The sequence below is a fragment of the Myotis myotis genome, unplaced genomic scaffold (genome assembly GCF_014108235.1).
Source record: "Myotis myotis isolate mMyoMyo1 unplaced genomic scaffold, mMyoMyo1.p scaffold_m19_p_1, whole genome shotgun sequence".
Classification (NCBI taxonomy): domain Eukaryota; kingdom Metazoa; phylum Chordata; class Mammalia; order Chiroptera; family Vespertilionidae; genus Myotis; species Myotis myotis.
In genome coordinates, this window is record NW_023416313.1 from 54465601 (window position 1) to 54493047 (window position 27447).

Consider the following 27447-nt stretch of genomic DNA (forward strand, 5'->3'; position numbering starts at 1 on the left):
TTCTCTGGAGGCCATCTGTTAGATCCTCCAGGACTGCTCATTCCAAAGGCAGACTCTCTGGTCCTGGCGTCTTAGAAGAAAGCTTTGGCTCTTAACTCCCAGGAGGTAATTTTCATCTTTGTTTATATGTGTGGTATAATACAAAAATATATTTGGTCTTTGTCCTCAGTTCCTGCTGCAGAGTGGCTAAGACTCTTGGAATTTCCTGATAGGAGAGTGTTTTGTCATTCATAATGAGCCCTTGAGTTTATGCTAATGAGTGAGGCCACTTAGGGTGGGGCTCCGAGATAGCCTTAGGACGGAGCTGGTAAACTGAAAGCCCAAGTGATTAGACCTCCGGACCAACCTCCAGGAACACTGAGATCTATAAACTCTTGAACTGTGAGATTCGGAGAGCTTTTGGGTTGGTGAGCACATTGAAATGCTGTGAGGTTGGCATGCCCACAAATCCCTCCTTCCCTCTCCCAGGCCCAATGGAAGTTAAGTGTTTTCTTGAGTCTGTGAGCCATTCTAGCCAATTATCGAACTTAAGTGAAGGGAGTGGTGGGAACTACCCAACTTTATAACCAAGTTGGATGGAGTATGGGTAACCTGGGGCCCAATACTAGCAGCTGGCGTCTGAAGTGAGGGCAGTCTTGTGAATGCCCTTAAACCATGGGGTCTAACAGTAACCTTGGGAGTTAGTGTCAGAAGTAAAGTGAATTATAGGACATCTAGTTGGTGTCCAGAAAATTAGAGAAATTGGTTGTGGCTGTAGGAAAACACCCTAAAAATATGTTACCAATATAACACGGAAGTTCATTTCCACATACTGTCTTACTGAGTTTACACGTGCTTCAATATTAGAGATGGTGTAAAAGACAAATCACAATTCCGCATAAAAATTTTATTTAGTGGTCAGATCCCAACAAATAATGTCAGTCATTGCTTGATTCTGCTAAAATGTGCTGTATAAGATATGCTCATAAGAAAGTGTACAGTGCATCACCAAAAGCTGTTTAATTTGGATTGTATAGAGTAACAGAGAACTTCATAAATCTTTGTTCTCTGATAAAATTTTTAAAATATAAAAATGAAAACAAAAAAACTCAAAAGCAGTATTTCAAAATGATAAATGTCACCTTGAACTATTTACAGTAAGATGCCTTTATAATAGAATATTCTCTGCTTGATTATTTTCCTCACAAATTTTAAGTATTCTCACTCCTACCATTCGCGTTTTCCTTGGAACAGTCATCTTCCATTCTCTCGCTTGTCTTTGAGTCTTTCTCTGATACTCCTTTTCCTACTCTTAAATGACCAATAATTCTGTCCAACAGACATTTGTTGAGCACCTACGGTGTGCCAGGCACTGTGTAGGAGGTGGAGATAAACACAGAGATGAAAAGTCATTGACACCCCCGCTCCTCAAGAAGCCGAGTTTGGGCTGAATTAAAAATAAAAATGTTTTCACATTATATTCCACGAAATCCCAAGCCCCTATAAAGTAAATCTGGGAATTTCTTAAAACAAAGTGCACTCGGGGAGGGACTGTCAGCGTGGCCAACCTCCAACACATGTTGAATTTATAATTCTCTTCTTTTCTATGAAGCGCAGCCTCAAGAGCCCAGGCCTACAGTTTGAGTTCCCCACTCTTAGCAGGTGGGGCTGCATGTTAGGCATTAGGGGCAGCGGTGCCAATTTGTAGGGGGAGGAGGGTAATCTTCTAATTGGCTTCTCCAAGTTCCGAATCTGAAAAGCCCTTCACCACCACCCCCAATACAAAATTTGACCTGTAGACACATAGGAAGAAACTCTCCCCTGACTTGGACTTGCGACAAGATGCTGGCAAACTCCTGTCTTTAATAAATGGCCAGCAGGAGCTCCTTCATGACCTCCACACGTTTCTTTGTGCTTTTCTGTGAACATAGTCTTAACCTCAAACATAAAAGCAGCACAGTAAGCCTGCGGGTCACCTTTTTGTCTTTTTCTTTTATCATGATTGAAACCAAAACAAGCTCATCTCTTGCTTCTGGCCTACATCTTTGTCCATGAAGCCTTGAGAGACCCTTGGTAGTTATTTTTAAAAAAAGAAGGCAAGCCATGAACTAGAAAACAAAAATGATAGACAGCATACTCTAGAAGCAACAGTGAAAGCACACCCTCGCTGTCCCATCCTGTTCCATGCTGAGCAGACCACACACGTTCACATTTGGAAATATTTCTTGGTCACAGTAAAGTCCGAATCACGGCGGTGGGCTTCACTCTCACAATTCATAGCGTGTTCCTCTTTCAGTGAATCCTCACAGCCAACCACTGGGTAGTGATGGAGTTTTTGTGGGGAAGTTCTATCCTCGAACACACGTGTTCCCACAGGTCACCCAGGGTCAACCTCTGTGCAGCTTCCATCCAATTAGACGACACACTGTACATTCAAGAGTATTAGTGCCAGGCTCAGAACTTCCTCAGGAGCTGGTTCCAAGCCCTTGGGATCTGAAGGCAACTTCGGGAGTTGGCATTATTCCCATAATACATTTGGCCTGCTCTACCCTATGGTAGGGTGATCGCAATGTGTGAAACGTGAAGAGAATGAAGAGCAGGGAGTACTGGGAGAGAGGGGAAAAAACTGGTGATCATACACAAACTTCTTGCTCTGTCGTGCATATATTTTCAGTGTAACAGCATGTGTTTTGACATGTAAGGGCTTGTGCTTTTTTGTTACAGAAATAACTCGCCCTGGAAAAACTCATTTGGCAAATGTGGCCACGAACGTGTGTGTGTGTGTGTGTGTGTGTGTGTGTGTGTGTGTAAAATTTGTGATGAGGTTACGTGTCAAGTCCAGTGGGTGTGCCCTCCTGGCCCCTCCCACTGTCACACCCAGCTCACCAGCAAGGAAAAACTGATAGGTTACACCTGGTCAGTTTGATATTCAGAAGCTTCAGACAGGCTTTCTGAGAAGCTTAGGAAATTCTCTTGGTACTCAGAACAAACAATCTCGTAACGGTAATGCCGGAACTCCACAGCGAAGGTGCCAAAGTAGGACAGGAAGCACATGACCAGGCCCCACTGGACCCTGGCTGCGTACATGTGGATGCCTTGGGCCATGAGGATGAAGTCTGGGGAGGAGCAGTCAAGGAAAGTACTTCTAACAGCCACGTGAAAACTGGGCTCTTTTCTGGGCAGAGACAGGTTACAGGAAAAGCTTGGCTCTGCCCCTCGCTAGCAAGAGCTAGCTTGACAGAGCTTGCTGAACACGAACATACAGGAACAACACTTGATCACATTATCGAGCTCTTACTTTGTGCCAGACATGCTTCTAGGTGCTTTCATGGAAAATCTAACTTACAATCCTCCTAACAACCCTAATAACATCATTAGTTCATTGGTGTGCCTCAGGTGGTTGAGTGTACTTCTGTGTACCGGACGGTTGCCGGTTCAATTCCCTATCAGAGCACATGCCCAGGTGCATAGGGGAGGCAGCCAATTGATGTTCTCTCTCACATCGATGTTTCTTTCCCTCTCCCTCGCTCTCTAAGATCAATAAAAACATTTTTTTTAAAAAAAATAGGGAAACTAAAAATAAATAAGAAATAGGGAAACTGAAGCCAAATGGGTAATTTGCCCAAGGTCACACAGGTTGTAACTGGTGGACCCAGGATTCAAACACAAGCACTCTGACTCCCAGGCCTTGCATTCAACCACTATACTCCACGGCTGCCTAATAAGCTGTGAGGTTAGCAAGAGTCACAATACCAAAGTAAGTAGTTGGCCAGAAAAATAAAGTTATCTTTTTAAAAATCACTGCAAATGACTGGATGCATAGTCATCATTCTATCTGCAGAAACAATTTTGAACCTCCATACAAGCTGCACTTTTCTCTGCAGTGCTACTAATAATGTTTAAGTGGTCCCTCTTCCTTTTCTGTCTAGTTTTCACTATTGTATTTCAGACAATACTGTATAGGTTAGTTTCATTCATTCATGGTGTCATATTTAAAAACTGTACCTAAATGAAAATATTTAATTTAAAAAAACACATAAGATTCCTGTACCTGAATATACATGGAGTATGTGTGTTGAGAAAGACTTAGTGAAAGAACAAGAGATCAAGGACTAAATAACTGTATTTAGAAAAGGCAGAAATACCCCCTTAGAATTAGTTCTATCGTAAGAACTTAGACTTAAGATCTTGGGAAATTTTCACCCAAACTTTGCTCTCCAGATTAGACCTGGATCCATTCATCTGGGAACCAAGAAGTGGCTCCAAGTGTTCAGAAATAACATGGATCAGAATCACTTGGTATAAGCTCACGCACTCAGAATAATTTAAAGTCTGTACATACTCTTCTGATTAAGGGTTCAAAATATTGCCAAAGCAATAGTATTACTTAGGTTAATGGGGAAGGAATGAATCTTCAAATCTCATACTGGCAGAGTTCTGACCTTTTCACTCAAAATATTTTATTAGGTTGCTAACAAAGTTTTTTGGCTTGATTTTCAAATCCTTAAATGTTCTCTAATGAAACAGCAGAACTTCAAAAGAAAAACCAACCAAACAATAAATGACTTAATGGCAATTTGTGAAGGAAGAAGAAATAAAAGACTTCAAATACTCCACTACCTAAAGAACATCACTAAACACAAAATCTTTTTATATTTTAAAGCCACATTCTCTAAGGTGAGATCATGTATTGAACTGAGACTGACTTTAAATCAAGATCACCACATACTGTGTGATCTTGGGTAAATTGACCTCAGTGCTTCACTACTCTTACCTGTGAAGATTAAGGAAGTTGACACATCTAAAGCAAGCATGTCAAACTCGAGGCCCATGGGCCTCATGTGGCCCACAATGAATATTTTTGCGGCCCGATCAATATAACAGTATGTAAGAAACGTTTTAATAAAAATTTCATAACTTAATTTTTACAATATCCTGTTATACATTATATATATATATATATATATATATATATATATATATATATATAGAAAGAGGTAATATGCAAATTAGCCAGACACCATAACAGTCACGATTGGTCAGGAGGAGGCTGCGCATGCAGGTGAGACCTAGAGCAGAGATGGAGACAGAGGGCGGCCGCTCAGGCAGCCCCGGCGCAGACACAGGGGGCCTGGGGCTGCCCCAGCAGCCGCGGCAGCTGGAGCAGTCCCAGAACGGACACAGACGGGGGGGGGGGGGGGGGGGGGGGGGGGGGCTGCTCCAGCTCGGCACACTGGCAGTCCCACCTCTGCGTGTGAGCTGCAGAGGAAACATCTTTTTTGACCACTCATTGGCTAAGCTCCCGGTATGCTACTCGCAGTGTTCTTGGTAACTTGGGTAATAGAATCCAAGAAGGTGATGTAGGGTTTTTCCACCTCACTCCTGGAGGAAAAACTAAGGTCTGCTGCTGGAGGGGCTAAGAAATGTCATATTCTGCCCTTGCCGGTTTGGCTCAATGGATAGAGCCTCAGCCTGCGGACCGCAGGGTCCAGGTTCGATTCTGATCAAGGGCATGTACCTAGGTTGCAGGCTCCTCTCTGGCAGGGGCCCAGGTCAGGGCTCACGCAGGAGGCAATCAATCGAAGTATCCCTCTCACATTGATGTTTCTCTCTGTCTTTCCCTCTCTCTTCCATGCTCCCTAAAAATCAATGGAAAAATATCCTCAGGTGAGGATAAAAAAAAAAGAAATGTCATATCCTATGAAAGAGATATCTTGAAAATCCCTAAAGAGAGTTGTCATTTTTGTCGTGGTGAAGGAACTGGAGTCCATGTTAATGAAAACACCTTGGTGGCTGCAGTGGCTGGCAGTGGCAGCAGCAGTGGGGTGATGGGATTGGCGCCTTCCCCTGATCAGCCAGTCACCTCCCGCAGAGGAGTGAGCCTAAGCTGTCAGTAGGACATCCCCTGAGGGCTCCTGGACTGTGAGAGGGGCAGGCTGGCCTGAGGGACCCCCCTCCAGTGCACAAATTTCATGCCCCGGGCCTCTAGTTATTAATAACGAACTACAACGTTCACTAATGACTGATTACTATAATCATGTTGCATTCATTTCCCTTATGCGCAGGTGTACCATTTCTCCCTACTAATACTAGCAGCGAATATTTTTGCAGCCAATCGCCACGTCATTAGTTTTGTACTGACTTGTTTGGTGTGCGCAACAGAAAATATTTTGCTTTCGGAGACGAAGAAAAATAGGTTTATTTGCATTATGCTTATTAATTTGTGCAGTTTATTCAGTGTCTGGTAAGTTAATGTTCAAGAAAAATATTAATTTTTATTAAAATTTTTCTATTATTTTATGTTGACGATTACTCATTTATTTCAGCCCTTTGTATTCAGCATGTCTCTATCAAAATAAACCTACGTTTCTATGAAAATTGAAGCTTTTGTTTTTTTGCAGCCTACATAATCTTAAACCTTGTTTAGTTGGCCCGTGTTAGCCTTTGAGTTTGACATGCTTGATCTAAAGTATTTAGGATAACCCCGGGCACATTATTAGTGCCCAGTAAATATTGGCTGCTGTGTGACTGAAGATGTGTAATTGTGTTACCCATACAGTCTACCATCTAGGAACTTTGTTCCCTTCTTTGGTTTCCTATGGGAGTGAACATTTATGATCACTCCACCCCATGGAATGAGTAAGCAATCTGATTGGTGGGATTAAAATTGGCTGGCCCATTGGGCCATGCCACCAGTAGATGAAGTCACTGTGCTCCATCCTAAACTAGTCTCTCTCTCTTTCTCTCCCTCAACCCTCTCTTTTCTCTCTGATCTGTTTGGGGTTAAACTGAGTGAAGCGCCCTTCTCTTCCTTTCCCTGGTTTCTCTACTTGTTACTGGGTGGGTAAATTGAATGCCAGGGAGTGAGATGAAGGCCTGCGGCATTTTCTTTTCCAAATTTACCAGGAATAAAGGCTGATTTCTCCCCATTTGGATCCTTGTGTCTGTTCACCATTGGTTTAATCTCTCAGAGAGGAAGGGAAATAAACAGGAGGTCAAAACCTCAAAAATATGTTTTAGGACAAACTATACCTGCAGTGGTAATCTAATTCTTGAATTTGTTTCCTAAAAAAGCTTATTTTCCTGAAAGATATAAATGTATTTGTCCCTTGAAATTCATGTTAGAGTGAATAAATTAAATTGTAGGGCCATTAATAAAGTTAAATGAAATTTTTTCAAGATTGAGGGGGGAAAATCACAATTTTCTTTTGGTTGATCATTCTGTGTTTCTCACAGAGGGAAACTTTTATGTCATTAGTAATTAGGAGAGTGCATGACCCCATGTCCACAGAGTGACACAATCTTGAGAAGGCAGAGCTTATTTTTATTTTCAGTTCTCCTCTTGGGCGTGAGAGTTTTTATTTTTATACCCGTTTTCTTTTCTGTTTTATCTACCGTAAGATTCTGAAATGATCTATCTATATCCTAACCAACCTGGAATGGCAATTTTCTCAGTTATCTGTATTTTAATCTCAGTGGCAAAGAGCCTTTTCACATTCAAAGGATACAGAGGACCACACAGAGAGTGATCAATGCTGAGAGAATAACTCGTGGGATTCCAACTTTGCGTCCTTCATTCTTGATGTTGACTTTGAGTGTCAGTGCAGCCTGGATCCAGCACGTCAGTGTGCCAAATCCAAAGGTCAAGGAGGTGCCAACATTATGGATTTCTTCATCGTTTGTGAGCTAAGGGATGAACAGATAAGAACGTGTGGAGGCCCATTTAGAAACAACATAAAAGCCAATGGAATAAGTTAGGGGGGGAAATAGTGATAGCCCAACAATGAAATGATGAGTTTTAGAAAGATTCGAGTCCTTCATCTCCACTGGCTCCTTGGGTCAGTTCTCAGTTGGTTTGAACTCTGAGGGGAAGAAGAAATAAACAGTACCTACAAACCTCAAAACTTCTGTTTGAAAAAACATACAAGGCAGTGCTAATCTATTCCTTGGATTTATTTTCCAGAAAAGCTTTGTAGAAAAGTAAAAGAAAAAGGCAGTAAAGTTATACCCCCAAAATAGAGAAATGTCAAAGTTTCTACAAACATACACCCCAAACTTTGTTTTTTAGACTAAGAAATGAGCCCTGGGCTCTGTCTGTGAGTTTACTGACTGAGGAGGACCAAATCTAAAGAGGTCATTATTACACTGGCATAGACAACTAGTAACACGCAGACTGTCCATTACTCCTGCAAAACTGGCCTCTCCATATAGTGTGACCAAACAGTGAAGTGGTCACACTATATGGACAGGCCAGTTTTGCAGGAGTAATGGACAGTCTGCATGTTACTAGGTTTGTTTTGTTTCCCTGTTATAATAAAACTGCCTCTGAGCTTTTGCCATATCTGCAGGCCCATTAAAGGACAACAGTGCTTGAAGATTTGTGGCCACAGCATTTATAGCGCTAATGGGTTAAAGGAGACCCATTTGAGTTATTTCCATTGGGTGTTAGAGATGTAAACTCCCTAAATCATCACCCACTGATTTAAAACAGTCATTTTTATGGGATGGGAAACAAACTTCAATCTATACTTTTTGTAATTTTTAAAAGTTTGAACCATGTAACTATATTATCTATTTTTTAAATTAGGTTAAAATAATAAATGAATAGGGAAGCAGGGATATCATTTGTCACTTAAGGCACCTTTAGTAATTACATATATTTTAAAATACATATTTAGGAAAATAAAAATCTATTTTGAAGAGGTAGTTTTTAAAACATGGTGAAAGCCCTGGCCAGTAGCTCAATTGGTTAGAGCAGTGGTCGGCAAACTGCGGCTTGCGAGCCACATTCGGCTCTTTGGCCCCTTGAGTGTGGCTCTTCCACAAAATACCGACTTCTGCCCATGGGTCACGAAGTTTCAATCACACTGTACGTGCCCGCCTGCACGTGGTATTTTGTGGAAGAGCCACACTCAAGGGGCCAAAGAGCCGCATGTGGCTCGTGAGCCACAGTTTGCCGACCACTGGGTTAGAGCATCATCCTGATATACCAAGGTTATGGATTCAATTCCTAGTCAGGGCACAGGCAACCAATGAATGTATAAATAAGTGGAACAACAAATCAATGTTTCTCTCTCCCCCTCCCCTTCTCCCTCTCCCGCCCCATCCAAAATAAAAAAGTTATTTTTTTAAGTTTGAAAAAAATGTTTAAAACATGGTGAAAATCGTTTTTTGATTTGCCATTGCCTTCAGATGTTTTATTATTTGACACTGCTGTGAATAATGGTCGTATCAAATCAATATTACTTTCTTTTTACAAATTTTTCTTTCTTTTTTATTTTTTGTATGATTTTCCCTCCTCTTCTTTGGAAGAGGACACTTTTTTCTCTCATAGTTAAAAAGACATGTTTTCAAAACTTATTTCAAAAAATGATTCTTCAAGTCAATTTTTACTTCTAGGAAATTGGCTTTCTAAACTCTATTCATTTATTATTTTAACCTAATTTAAAAAATAGTTACATGGTTCAAACTTTTAAAAATTATAAAATGTATAGATTGAAGTCTGTTTCCCATCCCATATACTAGCCACCTGGTTTTTCCACAGGAAACTAATTTGTTATTTGTTTCCTGTGTATTCTATGTAGATATTCCAGAAAGTGTTTTTCATATGTAGCATCATCATTCATGGCTTTGACCAAAACAACCTAATCTCTGGGTTTCTCCTAGGACTTTAGTAAAGAGCAAAACATCTACTCATTAACTTTCATCCAAGTCCTGGTTGAGAGAAGTGAAAGTTATTGGGCCCTTTACAACATGCCAGCACCTGCAGCCCAGACAGGTGAGGGAAAGACCACCAAAATCTCAATAAAAATGCTCCGCGCCCTAACATTTTGGAGTTTGATAGGGTAAACTCCCCAAAATCTCCTGATAATTCATTGTCCTATGGATACGGCTTCTTGGGGTCCAGCTTGACATGGGATGAGACCTAGAATAGTTAGAGGAATTGGTGGGGTTGCCTATCTGTCAAAAAATTCTGGTTTAATGAATTATCAGGACCGAGGGTCAGGATAAGAGACACTCTGAGAATCTACTGCCATATTTTCTTGGATGTCTATGCCATTTGGACTTCACTCAATAGAAGGGGGAGATATGTCCAGGATCAGGTGTTTGACAAGAGCTAAGTGTCCGGCAGCAGTACACAGCACAGGCGGGAGGATGCTGGGAGGGAGTGGAGGCAGGGAAATCAGACAACTACCATAACACCGCAGCGGTCTCCTTGTCTATTCTGCAAATGAAGCCATGCAGGTCAAGAGTTGGGTGATGGCATTGGCAAAGGAAATTATTCTTAAACGTGGTGACCTTGGGCTTCTAAGTTTCTGGGAAGAAGAGTTAGTGTATCTTCAGACAAGTCATAGGTGTTCTAGAGAAATTCTGGGTTTTCAACTTGAGTTTGCTCATCTGAAATGCAAGTTTTCATCCTAAAAGGAGCTCAGTGTTTAATAATAGGCAAGGATCCTGTTAGTTTTCTAGAAAGGTACATCAGGATACAATTTGTGATGAAAGGCAGTATAAAGCATTTTGAAACCTTTTGTAGAAAATATACAGCGATGTTTGTATTTACTTTTCCCAGCAGCTGTGCTGTGTTTCCAACACACAGTGAGCACCTTCCGGTGTGTAATGCAGAGTTAGGCAGGCCAGGCTGAGAGACCACACAGGCTGACTGCTGGAGAAGCTGTGCATGTCAGGAACCACTATTAGCAATGTTTTGAAAGATTCATGCAGAATGATATGTGACTGTCCCTCAGTGGCTGTGATTATCATGTAGGAGAAGTGTGAGACGGAGGTGGAAAAAGGCCAAAATGAAGTACCTGAAAATTACCAAGTAAGGTCATTCCAAAGGAAGACAGACACAGGGCCACCAATCCGCTAATATTCAGCCACGGGTTTAAAACCTTTGGTTTCAGTTGTATGAAGCGCAGAACAGCTACCACAAGAGCTAGAGAATAAAAGAAAGTGTTAAAATAGAAAAACCGAAATCAGACACTCAGACGATGAGGCAGAGTTCCAAAGCAAAATTAAACTTTTCACCACAGTACGTTTTTAAATCTCCGAGATGACAGTTTTTAAAAGAAATGTTTCATGCGGTGCTTACCATTGTTCAGCTGTTTTATTGTACCGAACCTGGGGGAAGCAGGGAGGACCTGAAGCAGCAAGCAGTGCTATATGTTTGTCATTTGGGTGATGCAAGGATGATAGAACCATTCATAGTGTTCTCAGGGTTTTCAGAAATGAGGCCAGCACAGGACAGACTGGCTTAGGAGGCACTGCAGAAGCTTGACAGCCCCTGGCAAGGAAATTCAGACTGAATCATCCTTTAGCTTAGAACAGTGTCAGAGCAGACAGGGCAGAAACACACGGGATAGAAGACAGGTCTATACAAACCTGCTGGTTCCTGTCCCAGAAATCATTTCTGCGGATGGAAGGAAAGTAAGGCAAGTTCACAAATCCCTTTACTGCTGGTTTACTCCTGCTTCCCTCTGACTCCACCTGGAGGTGTTCATGGACGAAGGAGAGCAGCTACAGCAGTGGCTCTCAACCTTGGCTGCACATTAGAATCACCTGGGAATCTTTTTAAAATCCTGATTTCTGGGCCTCATCCTCCGGAAATTCTGTTTCTTTGTTACTAATGTTGTGGCCCCACCCCATAACATTAGGTGATTCTAATGTGAAGCCAAGGTTGAGATCCACTGCCCTAGTGTAAAAGAACACAAATATTTTTTACATTTCTTATGTTCTTCACTAATTTTTTTAAAATTTGAGGCTGATTGGGTTCTTAAAATTTAATTCAAAAGAACAACTCTTCACTGCCGTGCTAAACTGGGACCTAGCCAAGTTCTTTTTGTTTGGCTTAGTTCTACTGTTTATGCATCAATGATTCCTCTTTATGACTGCAGTAGAATGTGAAAATCAAGATGCTTTGGCTGAAGGAGGGAGAGTGGCTGCTTTTAGGTGACTGAAGTCATTCAGTGATTAGCTTTATCCTGGAAACCTCTCGAGGGCAGAAAATAATATTCCCTTTAAGAAATTTGTCTTAGCCTTAGCTGGTTTGGCATAGTGGATAGAGCATTCGCCCATGGACTGAAGAGTCCTGGGTTCAATTCAGGTCAAGGGTACATACCTAGGTTGCAGGCTCAATCCCTGGCCCTGGTTGGGGTGCATGTGTGAGGCAACCAATTGATGTGTCTCTTTCACATCGATGCTTCTCTCCTCTCTTTCTCTCTCTGTCTCCCTTTCCACTTCCACTCTCTCTAAAAGTCAAAGGAAAAATATCCTCAGGTGAGGATTAACAACAACAACAAAAACACGCCAAAGAAAAGAACTTTGCCTTAGATATCTCCCCCTTCCCCAGGAGAAATAAAGTGTTGACTGAGGACAAAGAGTGTAACTAATTCGGTAAAGAAAATAATTGAGCATTTGATCTTCGATTAGTCCATCAAAAAGATAAAAGATATTTGGTAACTAGTTTTAATTAATGCTACACCAGCTCATTTGTAGATTGTAAATTATAATCTACTAGAGGCCCAGTGCACAAAATTTGTGCACTGGGGGGGGGGGGGCAGGGATTGGTCCCTCAGCCCAGGCTGCACCCTCTCGCAGTCCAGGAGCCACTGGGGGATGTCTGACTGACAGCTTGCCTAAGCTGTCAGTCGGACATCTTTAGCGCTGCTGTGGAGGCAGGAGAGGCTCCCGCCACCGCTGCTGTGCTCGCCAGCCGTGAGCCAGGCTTCTGGCTGAGCAGCACTCTCCCTGTGGGAATGCACTGACCACTAGGGGGCAGCTCCTGCATTGAGCATATGCCCCCTGGTGGTCAGTGAGCGCCATAGCAACTGGTCATTCTGCAGTTCGGTTGATTTGCATATTAGCCTTTTATTATATAGGATGCAGCTGACAAAAAGCAGTTACTTATAGGCAGTGCAGGTTGTTTTTTAAAGTCATGTATGTCATCTAAGGTAATAGTCTGAGGTTGAACAGGATGAGCCTGGGGAGATGGACGCGCCCATGGTTCCAAGCAAGAATCAACAGTAAACGAACTTTCACCCCCAGTGTTGATAAATAAATAATTGTTGGTTTACTCCCACTGAACACTAACCATAATCAGTCTTGTGTCTACCAGATGGCCCTAAAAATGATGAAAGACAATAAAGAATAAACACCGGATGCTGCAATACTTTAGAGCAGGAAAGCTAGTAAAAACTTCATTGCTCCTTGGTGGAGTGGGGAAAGATGGTAGTGACGAGTGTCATCTGGAAGAGAGGAACTGGTTTTCATTACTTTGTTTTTGGAAATGCTTTTATAACTAGTTAATCATAGCTTTATAACGGGATACATTTGTGAGCTGTTCAAACTGGTGTTTTTTAGATGACACACTAAGGACTACTGGGAAATAACTAATTTTTCCTTAAGGATATGAAGGAAACAGTATGTGCCTTCCAACGTGTTCATTTGTTTCTTTAAAGCCCAATGGAGGACAGACAGATGTGACAGCTTTTTCTATAAGGGCACCCTCCTCTGCATCGTGATTGGATGAGGTAGCATTTGCAGAGCTCGCAGCATTGTGCCTGGAATCTAAATGACGGTCATTAATTATTGTTATTATTGTGCCTGTGGGGATACTCATATGAGTAGGTACCCACTTGCAGGCCTACATGGTGTGATTGCAGAGGGGTTGGGAAAGGTCCCTAACACTGCGATGGAAGATGCACTCTTGGGGCTTTGTGCTCTATTAAATGCAAATATCTCCTTAGCAGTCCTGTATGCCTTGGTACGACTAAGTTGATTAGATCTTTTCAGAAGAGTAGTGTCAAGAGTAGAAAAAGAGGGCAAGTATAAAGCTCCTGGCAACTCCAAGTGAAGGCACTGAAGATAAAACCCAAGGGACAAGGACGGGCCCAGGAGCTTCATTAAAGATCAACAACTCAGTCTAACCTCCTCTTTAGAGCTGGCAGAGCAGTTCCTGCCTCAGACCCTGCCTGCTCGGGGAATGGGACGTGCCTTGGGAAGCCTGCACAGGGAAAGGCTGGCTCCAGGGGCAATCTCACTAACCGTAGACAAGCCCCTCACAGGTTCAAGAGAGGCCTCTTGGGCCTCACAGGCACGTTCTCCGTGTTTCTCACTTTTTGAACCCTCTGAGCTAACATTCTGCTTGGGTTGCATGTTGGAGCAACCCTCTACCTTGATTTTCCAATAAGACCTACAAGTTTTCCCTTTTCTTATAGCAAACATTAAAAAAGAACACGTTAAGCCCAGCCAGCATGGCTCAGTGGTTGAGCATCGACCTATGAACCAGGAGGTCATAGTTCGATTCCCGGTCAGGGCACGGCCCCAGTGTGGGGCGTGCAGGAGGCAGCCAATCAATGATTCTCTCTCATCATTGATGTTTCTATCTCTCTCTTTTCCTCTCTCTTTGTCTCTGAAATCAATTAAAATAAATTTAGAAAAAAAAAGAAAAGAACATGTTAAGAGTGAATTGAGCTAAGAACCATATGATTTCACTCATATGTGGGATATAAAACTAAAACTCATGGACACAAACAGCAGTATGGTGGTTGCCAGAGGGAAGCGGGTAGGGGATGTAAGAGGTTCTAATATATGCCCTGACCGGTTTGGCTCAGTGGATAGAGCGTTGGCCTGCAGACTGAAAGGTCCCAGGTTCGATTCTGGTCAAGGGCATGTAACTTGGTTGCGGGCACATCCCCAGTGGGAGGTGTGCAGGAGGCAGCTGATCGATGTTTCTCTCTCATTGATGTTTCTAGCTCTCTATCCCCCTCCCTTCCTCTCTATAAAAAATCAATAAAATATATATATATAAAAGAGGTTCTAATATATGGTGACAGGAGAAGAACTGACTTTGAGTGGTGGGCACACAGTGCAATATACAGATCTTGTAACGTAGAAACCTACCCCTGAAACCTGTACGACCATATTAACCAATGTCACCCCAATAAATTTAATATAAATAAAAATTTAAAATAAAAAGCCAAACCAAAAGAGGTGAGTAGAAATATTTTGGGTGGAGTGGGGGGGGGGGGTTGTACTTAGATGAAATAACAGGTCACCTCTTAGGAAGACAGATGCCAAGAAGGCTGAATACTTCCTCAGTAATAACATCACCTTCATCTCTCACATAGAGTGAAAAATCTCACCTTCCAAAAGAACCCTTTCCAGAAAACCACTGCTGAAATATTCAGTTGTCACTGGCCTGTCCCCTACAGCACGCTAATGATGACAGTTGGTTGACCCTCTGAAAGACACTAGGAAGGCCTGGCCTTGAGGAGAAGGCTGGTTGGAAAAGAACAGGGCGCATGGCTGGTTCCCACGATCCCCAGAGGACCACCAGGTCATAGAAGCTCTCACAGAACAAAGGAGACCAGATATTAAATGAGGGTCTTGGGCCCCAAAGAAAAAGTGAGGATTTGGGGCCAGACATGAGTATAACAGTTTTCTTTCTTTCTTTTTTATTTTTAAACTAGAGGCCTGGTACACAAAATTCATGCACTATGGGTGGGTGTCCCTCATGCAGCCTGCACCCTCTCCAATCTGGGACCCCTCGGGGATTGTCTGACTGCCGGTTTAGGCCCAATCCCACAATCTGGGACTGCTGGCTCCTAACCACTCACCTGCCTGCCTGCCTGATTGCCCCTAACCGCTTCTGCCTGCGAGCCTGATAACCCCCTAACAGCTCCCCTGCTGGCCTGATTAACACCTAACTGCTCTCCTGCCAGCCTGATCACCCTGAGTTGCCCTCCCCTGCTGGCCTGATCTCACCCCCAATTGCCCTCCCTGCTGGCCTGATGGCCCCCAACTACCCTTCCTGCTGGCTGAATGGCCCCCAACTGCCCTCCCCTACAGGCTTGGTCCCCCCCCCAACTGCCCTCCCCTTCTGGCCTGATCTTGCCCCCAACTGCCCTTCCCTGCCGGCCTGATTGCCCCTAACTGCATCTGCCTGCCTGATCACCCCTAACTGCCCTCCCCTGCCAGCGTGATCTCGCCCCCAACTGCCCTCCCCTGCAGGCCTGATCTGTCCCCAACTGCCTTCCTCTGCTGGCCAATTTGGTTCTGATTGGTAGGTTTCTATGCCAGTCAGCATCGAAAGCTCTGCCTCCTAGGCAGCCATTGGCTCCTCACACTTCACCCAGATTTGGTTCTGATTTTTCTATGCCAGTCAGTGTCTCTGGGCCTATCAACAGGGACTGACCAGAAAGGTGGGGCTGATCAGCAGCCCTAGTGGAGGCCTGGAGAGAAATGGAGGCAGGGCTGCTGGAGAGAAAGAGAGAGGCAAGTGCTGATCAATAGCTGCCACAGAGGCTATGGATCAGACCCTGCTTCTCTCTTCAGGCCTCTCTCTAGGCCTGATTCGCAGTCCCCTCAGCAGTCAGTGCTGGATCACCGCGACTGCAGGACTAACTTCCGGCTTGTCGAGCCTCAGGTAGTGACAGACCCAGGGTTTTTATATATTAGGATATGTTTTTATTAATCTCAGAGAGAGAGAAAGGGAGAAGGAGAGATAGAAACATCGATTGGCTGCCTCCTGCATCCGGTAGGGGATTGCGCCTAAAACCCAGGCCCTGATCATGAATCAAACTGTGGTCTCCTGATTCAGGGTCAATGCTCAACCACTGAGCCACACTAGCCAGGCTTCTTTCTTTTTTTTTTTTTTAAACTATGTATCCATGTGCCAGCTTGATATGTATATAGGATAGACACAGGGGAGAGCATCACCTTTAAATTTAAAAAGCAGTATCTACACACATCAATATTTATCACAAAGCCTAGGCATTTTTCATTGTTGCCAGTGAAAAAATAAATAAAGCATTTTTTTAAAGCAAACATATTGCACAGTATTACATTCTCATGCAAGATTTTGTGATATGTGAAATATATTATTTCATGCAGCAAAAGAAATAAAGCCAAGAATACACTGAAATGATAAAGATGATAAAGAGATGAGAAAATGAAAGATAAACAGGGTGAACATAAAAGGATTTATGAGAAAAGATACCCTCAAAACAAAAAGCTTCCTCATGATATGATTCCAAATTATCAACTAAGCCTGCCATGCTTTTGATATGGGCCTGGGAAAACTGAAGATAAATAGAAATGTACCAAAGCACATAAAGCATCCTTTATTATCTTCTTACCTAGGAAAGCTGCCATGTTCATGACTTGACTAAACACACAGCTTGCAGGAGGTTGATCACCTGCAATACTTGAAAAATATGAAATTTTTTTTTATTACTGTGTTAAAGTCTATAACCCTCTACAAAGGACTAAAATTCAAATGCTGAAATCCTAATTCCCAATAAAATAGTATTAGGAGGTAGGACCACTGGGGGTCATTAGGTCATGAGGGTGGAGCCCTCACGAATGGGAGTAGTGCCCTTACAAAAGGGACCTCTCTTGTCCTCTTTCCGTCCTGTGAGGATACAGTGAGAAGATGCTAGTCTGTAACCCAGAAGAGGGCTCTCATCAGGGCCTGACCATGCTGGCACTCTCTTCTTGGACTTCTAGCCTCCAGACTATGTGAAATAAATTTGTTACTTATAAGCCACCCATTCTATGCTACTTTGGTAAGTAGCCCAAATTAAGACACTCCTCCTGTAACTTTTTCATAGATCAGAAGAGAATTATCAAATTACCTTATATATGGTGCATGCTTCACACCAGGTTTCCTGGAAAACAGAAAACATAGATGTTCAGATTAAGTACAGTCATCTGTGCACAGTTTAACCTCACCAATTGCAAAGTTTTTGTTAGGTCTATTGGTGAACAATGAATTACCCAGAGATAAACCTTACCTTTCAGCTGAATTTAATGGGTAAATTTTGTCATCTTCCACAGCTATAAAGTATCTATGAAGGAAGAACAATAAAAGTTTATAAAACAAAGACTTTTTAAAAAAATAAAACAAGAATAAATTGTTTCCCAGTTTTATTAGACAAACCACGTTAGATCCTATTTATCTTTCCCTAACCATGAAAATGCTCTTTTACTCTAATGCTTTTTACCTTTAGATCATACAGTTCTTTGAAGCTCAAATGTCATTCTTAATAATATTTCTTTAATTTTCAAAACATTCCCAATACTAATGGAAATAATTATAATCTGAAAACAAAGAAATGAGACCTTACAGCTTTGGGGAAGCTAAAATTCAAATTCAAATTTTCTAATTTCCTAATTTCTCACTCCACCTTTCTTAATGAACTGCAAGGAACTAAAATAATTCTTTTTCTTTTTTTTAAAAATATACTTTATTGATTTTTTACAGAGAGGAAGGGAGAGGGATAGAGAGTTAGAAACATCAAAGAGAGAGAAACATCAATCAGCTGCCTCCTGCACACCTCCTACTGGGGATGTGCCCACAACCAAGGTACATGCCCTTGGCTGGAATTGAACCTGGGACCTTTCAGTTGCAGACCGACGCTCTATCCACTGAGCCAAACTTGTTAGGGCTAAAATAATTTTCTACAAGTGAACAGTAATTGAAATAAGCAAGAGTGGGAATGTTTTGTGATAAGACAAGATTTCCAATGTAATGATACCCATTTTATAAACATACCAGACCTAATCACACAAAAAACCACCCTGACTATGAACTGGACTGTCATAAAATCTTTAGGATGTTAGTGTCAAATTAGCAAATCTTGCAAATAATGAATCCATATCACCAGTGTTTAGGATGTTCATTACTGGAAGGACATGGGAACACAAGAGTCTAGTATTCTTCACTACCTGCTTTACATAATTTATTACACTTGTTACTTTGGGTAACAGAAGAAGGGAAGAGAAATGGGGACTTTAGCAAGGTTGAATTTTTTTTTAAATTCAATCTTTATTGTTCAGATTATTACATTTGTCCCTCTTTTTTCCCCCCACAACTCCCCTCCACCCAGTTCCCACCCCACCCTCTGCCCTTACCCCTCCCACTGTCCTCTTCCATAGGTGTACGATTTTTGTCCAGTCTCTTCCCGCACCCCCCACACCCCTTTCCTCCCAAGAATTGTCAGTCCACTCCCTTTCTATGCCCCTGATTCTATTATATTCACCAGTTTACTCTGTTCATCAGATTTTTTATTCACTTGATTTTTAGATTCACTTATTGATAGATATGTATTTGCTGTTCACAATTTTTTTAAATATATTTTATTGGTTTTTTATAGAGAGGAAGGGCAAGAGATAGAGAGTTAGAAACACTGATAAGAGAGAAACATCGATCAGCTGCCTCCTGCACATCCCCCACTGGGGATGTGTCCACAACCCAGGTACATGCACTTGACCGGAATTGAACCTGGGACCCTTCAGTCCGCAGGCCGATGCTCTATCCACCGAGCCAAACCGATTTCGGCTGCTGTTCATAATTTTTATCTTTACCTTCTTCTTCTTCCTCTTCTTAAAGAATACCTTTCAGCATTTCATATAACACTGGTTTGGTGGTGATGAATTCCTTTAGCTTTTTCTTATCAGTGAAGCTCTTTATCTGACCTTCAATTCTGAATGATAGCTTCGCTGGGTAAAGTAATCTTGGTTGTAGGTTCTTGGTATTCATCACTTTGAATATTTCTTGCCACTCCCTTCTGGCCTGCATAGTTTCTGTTGAGAAATCAGCTGACAGTCGTATGAGTACTCCATTGTAGGTAATTGTCTGTCTTTCTCTTGCTGCTTTTAAGATTCTCTCTTTGTCTTTTGCTCTTGGCATTTTAATTATGATGTGTCTTGGTGTGGTCCTCTTTGGATTCCTTTTGTTTGGGGTACTCTGCGCTTCCTGGACTTGTAAGTCTATTTCTTTCACCAAGTAGGGGAAGTTTTCTGTCATTATTTCTTCAAATAGGTTTTCAATATCTTGCTCTCTCTCTTCTTCTGGCACCCCTATAATTCGGATGTTGGTATGCTTGAAGCTGTCCCAGAGGCTCCTTACACTATCTTCGTATTTTTGTATTCTTTTTTCATTTTGCTTTTCCAGTTGGGTGCTTTTTGCTTCTCCGTATTTCAAATCTTTGACTTGATTCTTGAGCTCCTCTGGTCTGCTATTGGGAGTCTGTATAGTATTCTTTATTTCAGTCAGTGTATGCTTAATTTCTAGTTGGTCCTTTATCACAACATCAAGGGTCTCACTAGATTTCTTGAGGCTCTCACTACATTTATTGGCGGTCTCACCAGTCTTTTCTAGGATCTTACTAAATTTATCAGTGGCTTCTAGACAGTTCTTGAAACACCTTAAAAGTGTGGTTTTGAACTCTATATCCAGCAGTTTGCTTTCCTCCATTTCTGTCATTTGTGTCCTGTTTCTTTGTCTCCACATTTTTTATGCTTTCTTGGTGCACCGCCTTGTGGGCTTTGTGCACAGTCTTGTTGTAGTTAAGCCTTGATTGTTTTAGGTAACACTGGGGAGGATTTGACCTCCAGGCCAATTGGCTGTGAGAATCAGCTGTGTCTGCAGTGGGAGAACTTCTGTCCTGATCTCTAGGGAGGTGCTAATCTAGCTTCTGCCTGAGGCTATCCAGCAAATGCCTCCATGCATGGCTTGGGCGGGGCGGGTCCCAGGGGATCAACAGGGCGGGCGGAGCGAGCAGTTATGGCTGCTCTCAGTCCTGCCTTCAGAGGCTCTGCTTCTCAGTGTCCCAGCAATTGCTGCAAGTACCTCGGAGAGAAAGCTGCCCTCGAGTTCCGACCGATGCCAGACAGTCCCGCTTCTCCCGTTTGAGTCTGGGTCCCCAGAGACTCGCCCGGAACTGGAGCTCAGAGCCTGAGACTCCCTCCTGATTGAAAAAGACAACCGTGTCCTCAGCCGCCAGCCCGCTCCGCATGCACCTCCGCATCTTAGTATTTTACTTCCACACTGCGCCTCCTCTGAGTCTCGGTATGCTTTTCTCTTTCCTTCTAGTTGTAGAATTTCCACTCAGCCAGCCTTCCTGTGGTTCTGGGTGATGTCCGTTCCATCTTTTAGTTGTATTTTTGAAGTGGTTGTGCGAGGCAGCAATCTCTGGTGTTTACCTATGCCACCATCTTGGTTTCTCGCTGCAAGGTTGAATTTGTAAACATTTTTTTAAAGCATTTATAAACACATTGCTCTAGATATGCCATATGCTATCAAAACCACATTGTTATCTACATTGCACTCCAATCCTTAAATAATAAATCAGAGGATACTCACACTATCCACAATCCAGCTGAAGTAAATAAAGTAAATACAAGAGGTAAAAACATCCATACGCTGAATTTCTTCCCATCCATTCCTGTTCCACTGAAAGAAAATGAACAGGTATTAATAACAAAGGCAAAAACGTACCTGATTCAGGACAGACAGGAAGTTTACTTTAGTTGAAAAAGAGTGCATCTTATGCAACCATGGTTCAACATTACGATCACATACATGGGAAATCCTTGCAAGGTAACATGGATGATTGTTATCCTGCATTAGCTCAGATATTCCAGAATCTTCATTGAGAACTGGTGGAAAGTTTCTAATTATGACACTTATCCTTATACAAGTATCGATGTATTTAAGAAACGACAAAAGAGTTTGCGTTAGGACTTGGAGGAGGAGGTTTTGTGTTAGAACTAGGTACCAAAGACAAAGTCAAACCTACTTTTAGTGCTATTAACATGTATGGATTTATGGATCTATGGGTCCAGCATGTACATATGTCTACAGCTTAGGTAACAAGAATGTTAGAAATAAATGGCTACAAAATAAATTAGCAACTCAGGAGGAAATGACAAATGCTTTGCAAATCTGAATTTTTCTCAAAATGTTATTGAGCAACAATCTCAGAAGACACTCAAATGAATGATTTGGAAAATGTGTGTAACTTTAAATTTGTTCCTACCAACACAATGCGGGAGGGGAAGAAAGCCATATGCTAGGGCATTTTGGATGGTATATTTTAAAGCAAAAATATATAAATAAAAAATCCCCCACCAAAATAAAGTGGAAAGCAGAGCTTCAGAAGTGCCTATGAAAAATGATTGGTGGAAAATAGAAAGAAACAAATATCGCTTTACTTCTTTGTCCAAAACCATTACAGAAAATCTATTTGAGACACTGAATGCTAACAATGCTTAAGGCAAAAAATACCGGTTCCTGGAAAATAAAATACCCCCGTGATTTCCACAGGTGATCTGACAGGAGAAGGATATGGGATTACATAGAACCTCTAGGGAGAAACTGCTGCTCATTGTTTTGGATTTTATAATTAACTGGGAAAAGTCGTTTACTGGGGTTTGAACCAGTACTTGTAGGTTAAGCCAAGTTCAGTAGCATATCTTTGCAGTAACAGAATGCTCCAATATGCCCAAAATTATCAGCCCCAGAACTCATGCTTATAAACCATTTTAAAAACAGACTGGTGAATAAACCACAATGCCAACTTATTTATGTACACCGAGAAACACAACTGCCAAATGGACAAATACATTGGCTCCTCTTTTAGGAACACCTATATGGGAAATCAGAATTTGGAATCAGGAGAATAGAGTGAAGAGAGTTGAGATAATTCTAAGACCATGGCATCAAGTTACATGTGCTAATTTACTTTAAAGAAAGCAGCATGGTGTAATGGAAATGGTATGGCAATGCACAGGACCGAAACCCAGTTCTGCCGTGCATCTGATCTCTAACAAGTTATTTCATTTCTTCTTTTTTTTTTATTGTTTAAAGTATTAAAAATAGTAGTACATATGTCTCCTTTTATCCCCATTGACCTTCCCCCGGAAGTTATTTCATTTCTTAAGTCTCAGTTTAATTATGGAGATAACTGCTACTTAGCTTTTATTTATTGCATAGACTGTTACATAAAAATAGTTGTATTAGGAGGGGAATAGAAAGGGGGAAATGGGAGATATCTGTAATCCTCAGTGTGCTGTGCTGAGGATTAATGTGAACTGGTAACTCTGCACACATAATACAAGTTCCATAAGTGGCAGCTCTGCCAACTCTAACTCTAAGATCAATGTTAGGACGAGGTCCTTTCCCTCCAAAGCAAGGCTCTGGATAGCCAAACATTTTCTTCTTCTCTGGGCTCCTGCTTCTCTAGGATGCAGACACCTTTACTGATAAGTTTCTTTCTTCAGATGGCTCTCCCCAAAATGAGTTAATACCTTAACTGTACACACATATTGAAGGATTACCTTCCTCAGATTCTCCTCTGTGGTTACTTTTCACTATGCATTGCTTTCCTCATTTTGTTGTGGAAGCATCTATGGTGGCTAATGGCTACTCTCCTTAATTATTTTATTCTTGTTAGTTTAATTCTCATCTCCAAATTCTGGGAAAATCATACTATACCCCCTAATGATAGCTGAAATTGTCTTTTTTTTTTTTTTTAAACTCAAAGGGATGCCTTGAGAGGTAAAAAGAATAAGTCTATGGATAGTTATATTATTAGCTTCCACTACTTGGGGGCTTCTTCGGGACTTTTACATTGGTTATGCACCTCCCTTTTTTTAATTTTGGAAATAATTGCAAATTCACATATGAGACATAGTAGAGAGAAATCCTGTATATCCTTCACTCTCTCCCCCCAATAGTAACATCTGTATAACCATAGTACAACATCAATAGCCAAGATATTGACATTGATACATGGTTTGATTTCATCAGTTTTACACGCACTCCTTGCTGTATTTAGTTTTAAACAAATTTTACCATGTGTGCACATGTGTATGATCACCAACACAGTCGAGTACAGAACATACAGGTGTTCCTAAAAGGGGAGCCAAAGTCCTTGCGTGTTGCCATGTTATATAACCATACTACTTCCTTCCCCCAAACCCTCCTTCCCAATCTCTGACAACCACTAATCCTTTCTCCACTTCTATAATTTTGATCATTTCAAGAATGTTATACAAATGAAATTATAGAGCATGTAACCTTTGGGATTGACTTTTTTTACTGAGCCTTCGTCTGAGAATTCCTTGGAGATTCATGTAAGATTTGTGCTCATCAATGGTCTGGTACCTTTCATTCTTTGGTAATATTTCATGCTATGGATGTACCCAGTTTGTTTATGCACTGATTACAGCATACCTGGGTAGCTTTAACTTTCTATGGCAAATAAAGAAGTTATGTAAAGGAGATGTAAAGTCCAGCATAGGGAATGTAATAATATTTAATAACTATGTATGGTGGCAGATGGGTACTAGGAGTATCAGGAGGAACACTTTGTAAACATGTGATTGTCTAACCACTATGCTGTATACCTGAAACTAATACAAAATAATATTGAATGTAAACTGTAATTGAAAAATAAAAATTTTAAAATAAAATAAAGCACACAATTAAAAAAAAACAGCTATGAAGCGTGAACATAAGTTTTTATTTCTCTGCAATAAAAGCCCAAGACTGCAATTGTTGGGCAGTATGATAATTTCATGAATAGTCTTCAAAGAATCAGTTTCCTGAGTAGTTATACCATTTTATTTTCCTAACAGCAAGGTAGGATTGAAGGTGTCTTCACATCCTTATTACTATTAGTGCTATCACTATTTGGTGTTAGCACTAAATAATTGGTGTTAATTGGTGATAGTCCATGTTGTCACTGTTATCTTAGCCAGTCTGACAGGCATACACTGATATCTCACTGTGGTTTTAATTTGCATTTCCCTGCTGGCTAGCGATGTGGAATATCTTTTTATGTACTTATTTGCCACCTGTATATCCTCTTCAGTGAAATGTCTATACCTGGCTTTTACCCATTTACAAGTGGACTATTTTTTATGGTTGAGAATGAAAAACAGTTTGAAGTGCTTTGTAAATTTTAGACACAAGTCCTTTTTCAGATAGCAGTTTGCAAATATTCTTCCAAGTCTGTAGCTTATCTCTTCATCCACTCAACAGGGTCTTTATGTAAAAAAATTATTTATTTACTAGTAGCCCTGTGGATGAATCCATGCGCCAGTAGGTCACTGCTGCCCTTCTGTAGCTCTCTGCCCGCTGCCGCCCTCCTGTAGCTCCCCCTGCGTCTCCCTCATAGCTTGTTGCCCTGCTCTTTCCTGTAGCTCTCTGCAGCCCACTTGAACCTTGCTGGCCCACCCCCTGCTGATCCGTGATCTGGTCGTGATGTGCTTGGTTGTTATGCCTAAGGGTGTAATGGCTAATTAGCATATTCCTCTCTTGTTATATAGGATTTATTGTTGTGCGTGAGTTTATATATATATATTGTCCGAGATGCCATAACCACAACCGCTCAGGAGGAGGCTGTGCATGCAGGTGGGTGGGAGGAGACTGCGTGGGAGGTGAGGCAAGCCACAGATGCTGCGGTGGCTTGAGCAGGTCCAGAGCGGAGACAGGGGGGCCTGCCAGTGTCGGCTGCAGTGGCTTGAGCAGACCCGGAGCGGAGAGTGACAGGGGGGCCTGCCAGCTGCTGCGCACCAGCAGTCCCACCTTTGTGTGTGAGCTGCAGAGGAAACACCTTTTCTGACTGCTCATTGGCTAAGCTCCCTGTACACCACTCGCAGTGTTCTTGGTAACTTGGGTAATAAGAATCCAAGAAGGTGATCTAGGGTTTTTCCACCTCACTCCTGGAGGAAAAAACAAAGGTCTGCGGCTAGAGGGGTTAAGAAATGTCATATTCTGCCCTAGCCGGTTTGGCTCAGTGGATACAGTGTCGGCCTATGGACCACAGGGTCCAGGTTTGATTCTGATCAAAGGCATGTACCTAGGTTGCAGGCTCCTCCCTAGCCCGGGCCCAGGTCAGTGCTCACGCAGGAGGCAACCAATCGAAGTGTCCCTCTCACATTGATGTTTCCCTCTGTCTTCCCTCTCTCTTCCATACTCTCTAAAAATCAATGGAAAGAGTAACCAAGATGGCGGCATAGGTAAACACCGGAAATTGCTGCCTCGCACAACCACTTCAAAAATACAACTAAAAGACAAAACGGACATTATCCAGAACCATAGGAAGGCTGGCTGAGTGGAAATTCTACAACTAGAAGGAAAGAGAAAAGCACACTGAGACTCAGAGGAGGTGCGGAAGTAAAGTGCAGAGATACGGAGGCGCACGTGGAAAGGGCTGGCAACTGAGGACGCGGCTGTCTTGTTCAATCAGGAGGGAGACACAAGCTCCCGACTGCTCTGAACTCCAGTTCCAGGTGAGTATCTGGGGACCCAGACTCATACGGGGAGAAACTGGACTGTCTGGCATCAGTCGGAACTTGAGGGCGGCTTTCTCAGAGGTGCTTGCAGCGATTACCGGGACACTGAAACGCGGGGCCTCTTAGGGCAGGACTGAGGAGCAGCCATAGCTGTTTGCTCCACCCTGTTGATTCCCTGAGACCCCGCCCCACCCAAGCTGTGTGCAGAGGCTTTTGCATATGAAAGACTTGGCCCGTTGCAATCTGAAAATTACCTAACAAACTGCAGCTGGGTCAGAGAGACCCAGAACATCCAAAAGAAGGCCCAAGGCCCCACAGCAGCTTGCATTGCTTCACAGCTGGGTCTCATCTGGGCACCATCAAACCTCAAACAAAGAAGAAAAATCTGCAGATTTCTCCATAGCTCCTGCTGAGTAGCCTCAGGCAGAGGCTAAATTAGCACCTCCTTAGAGATCCAAGAGCCAGTGTACCCAGTGGTCAGAGTGGGACCATCCAGATTACAACTCCTCAGATCCATAAGGAACACACTCAGGGGCAGACTCAGTGAGCACCAAAGCCCAACTGAAGCAAGTCTTGCCCCAGAAAGGTGTCTCCAGCACAGAAGTTCTCCCACTGTAGACACAGCTGATTCTCACAGCCAATTGGCCTGGAGGTCAATTCCTCCCAGTGATACCAACAACAAGCAAGGCTTAATTACACCAAGACTGTGCACACAGCCCACAAAGGGGTTCACCAAGAGTGTCCACCTCAGGAAACTTGGGAGGCTGAGCCACTGTGCCCTATAGGACACCTAGCACAGAAAGCCACTCTATCAACACAGGGAAGCAGCCAAAATGCAGAGACAAAGAAACAGGACACAAATGACAGAAATGGAGGAAAGCAAACTACTGGATATAGAGTTCAAAACCACACTTTTAAGGTTTTTCAAGAACTTTCTAGAAACAGCCGATAAATTTAGTAAGATCCTCAAAAAGTCTGGTAAAACTGCCGATAAATGTAGTGAGACCCTCAAGAAATCTAGTGAGACCCTCGAGGTTATGAAAAAGGACCAACTAGAAATTAAGCATACACTGACTGAAATAAAAAATATTATACAGAGTTCCAACAGCAGACTAGAGGATCACAAGAATCAAGTCAAAGATTTGAAATACAAAGAAGCAAAAAACACCCAACCGGGAAAACAAAAAGAAAAAAGAATCCAAAAATATGAAGATACTGTAAGCAGCCTCTGGGACAGCTTCAAGTGTACCAACATCTGAATTATAGGGGTGCCAGAAGAAGAGAGAGAGCAAGATATTGAAAACCTATTTGAAGAAATAATGACAGAAAACTTTCCCCACCTGGTGAAAGAAATAGACTTAAAAGTCCAGGAAGCGCAGA

The 27447-nt window shown here is 42.2% G+C and overlaps 1 protein-coding gene across 2 annotated transcripts in view; it reads right to left on the reverse strand.

The window, feature by feature from the left end:
- Nucleotides 1–865: 865 nt before the first annotated feature.
- The window catches only part of TMEM150C (transmembrane protein 150C), an 85314-nt gene continuing 58732 nt past the window's right edge, over nt 866–27447 (reverse strand). The window contains exons 2-9 of one of the 2 annotated variants that reach the window (XM_036337743.1): nt 21128–21217; nt 17775–17828; nt 17616–17648; nt 17118–17185; nt 10788–10915; nt 7488–7665; nt 2866–3095; nt 866–2585 (exon numbers count right to left, since the gene is read on the reverse strand). In XM_036337743.1, coding sequence (XP_036193636.1) covers nt 2887–3095; nt 7488–7665; nt 10788–10915; nt 17118–17185; nt 17616–17648; nt 17775–17828; nt 21128–21207 — 750 coding nt within the window. In that variant the 5' untranslated portion in view covers nt 21208–21217 and the 3' untranslated portion in view covers nt 866–2585; nt 2866–2886. Of the gene's footprint in view, nt 3096–7487; nt 7666–10787; nt 10916–17117; nt 17186–17615; nt 17649–17774; nt 17829–21127; nt 21218–27447 lie in introns of both variants that reach the window. The other variant, XM_036337735.1, reaches the window with a different exon arrangement.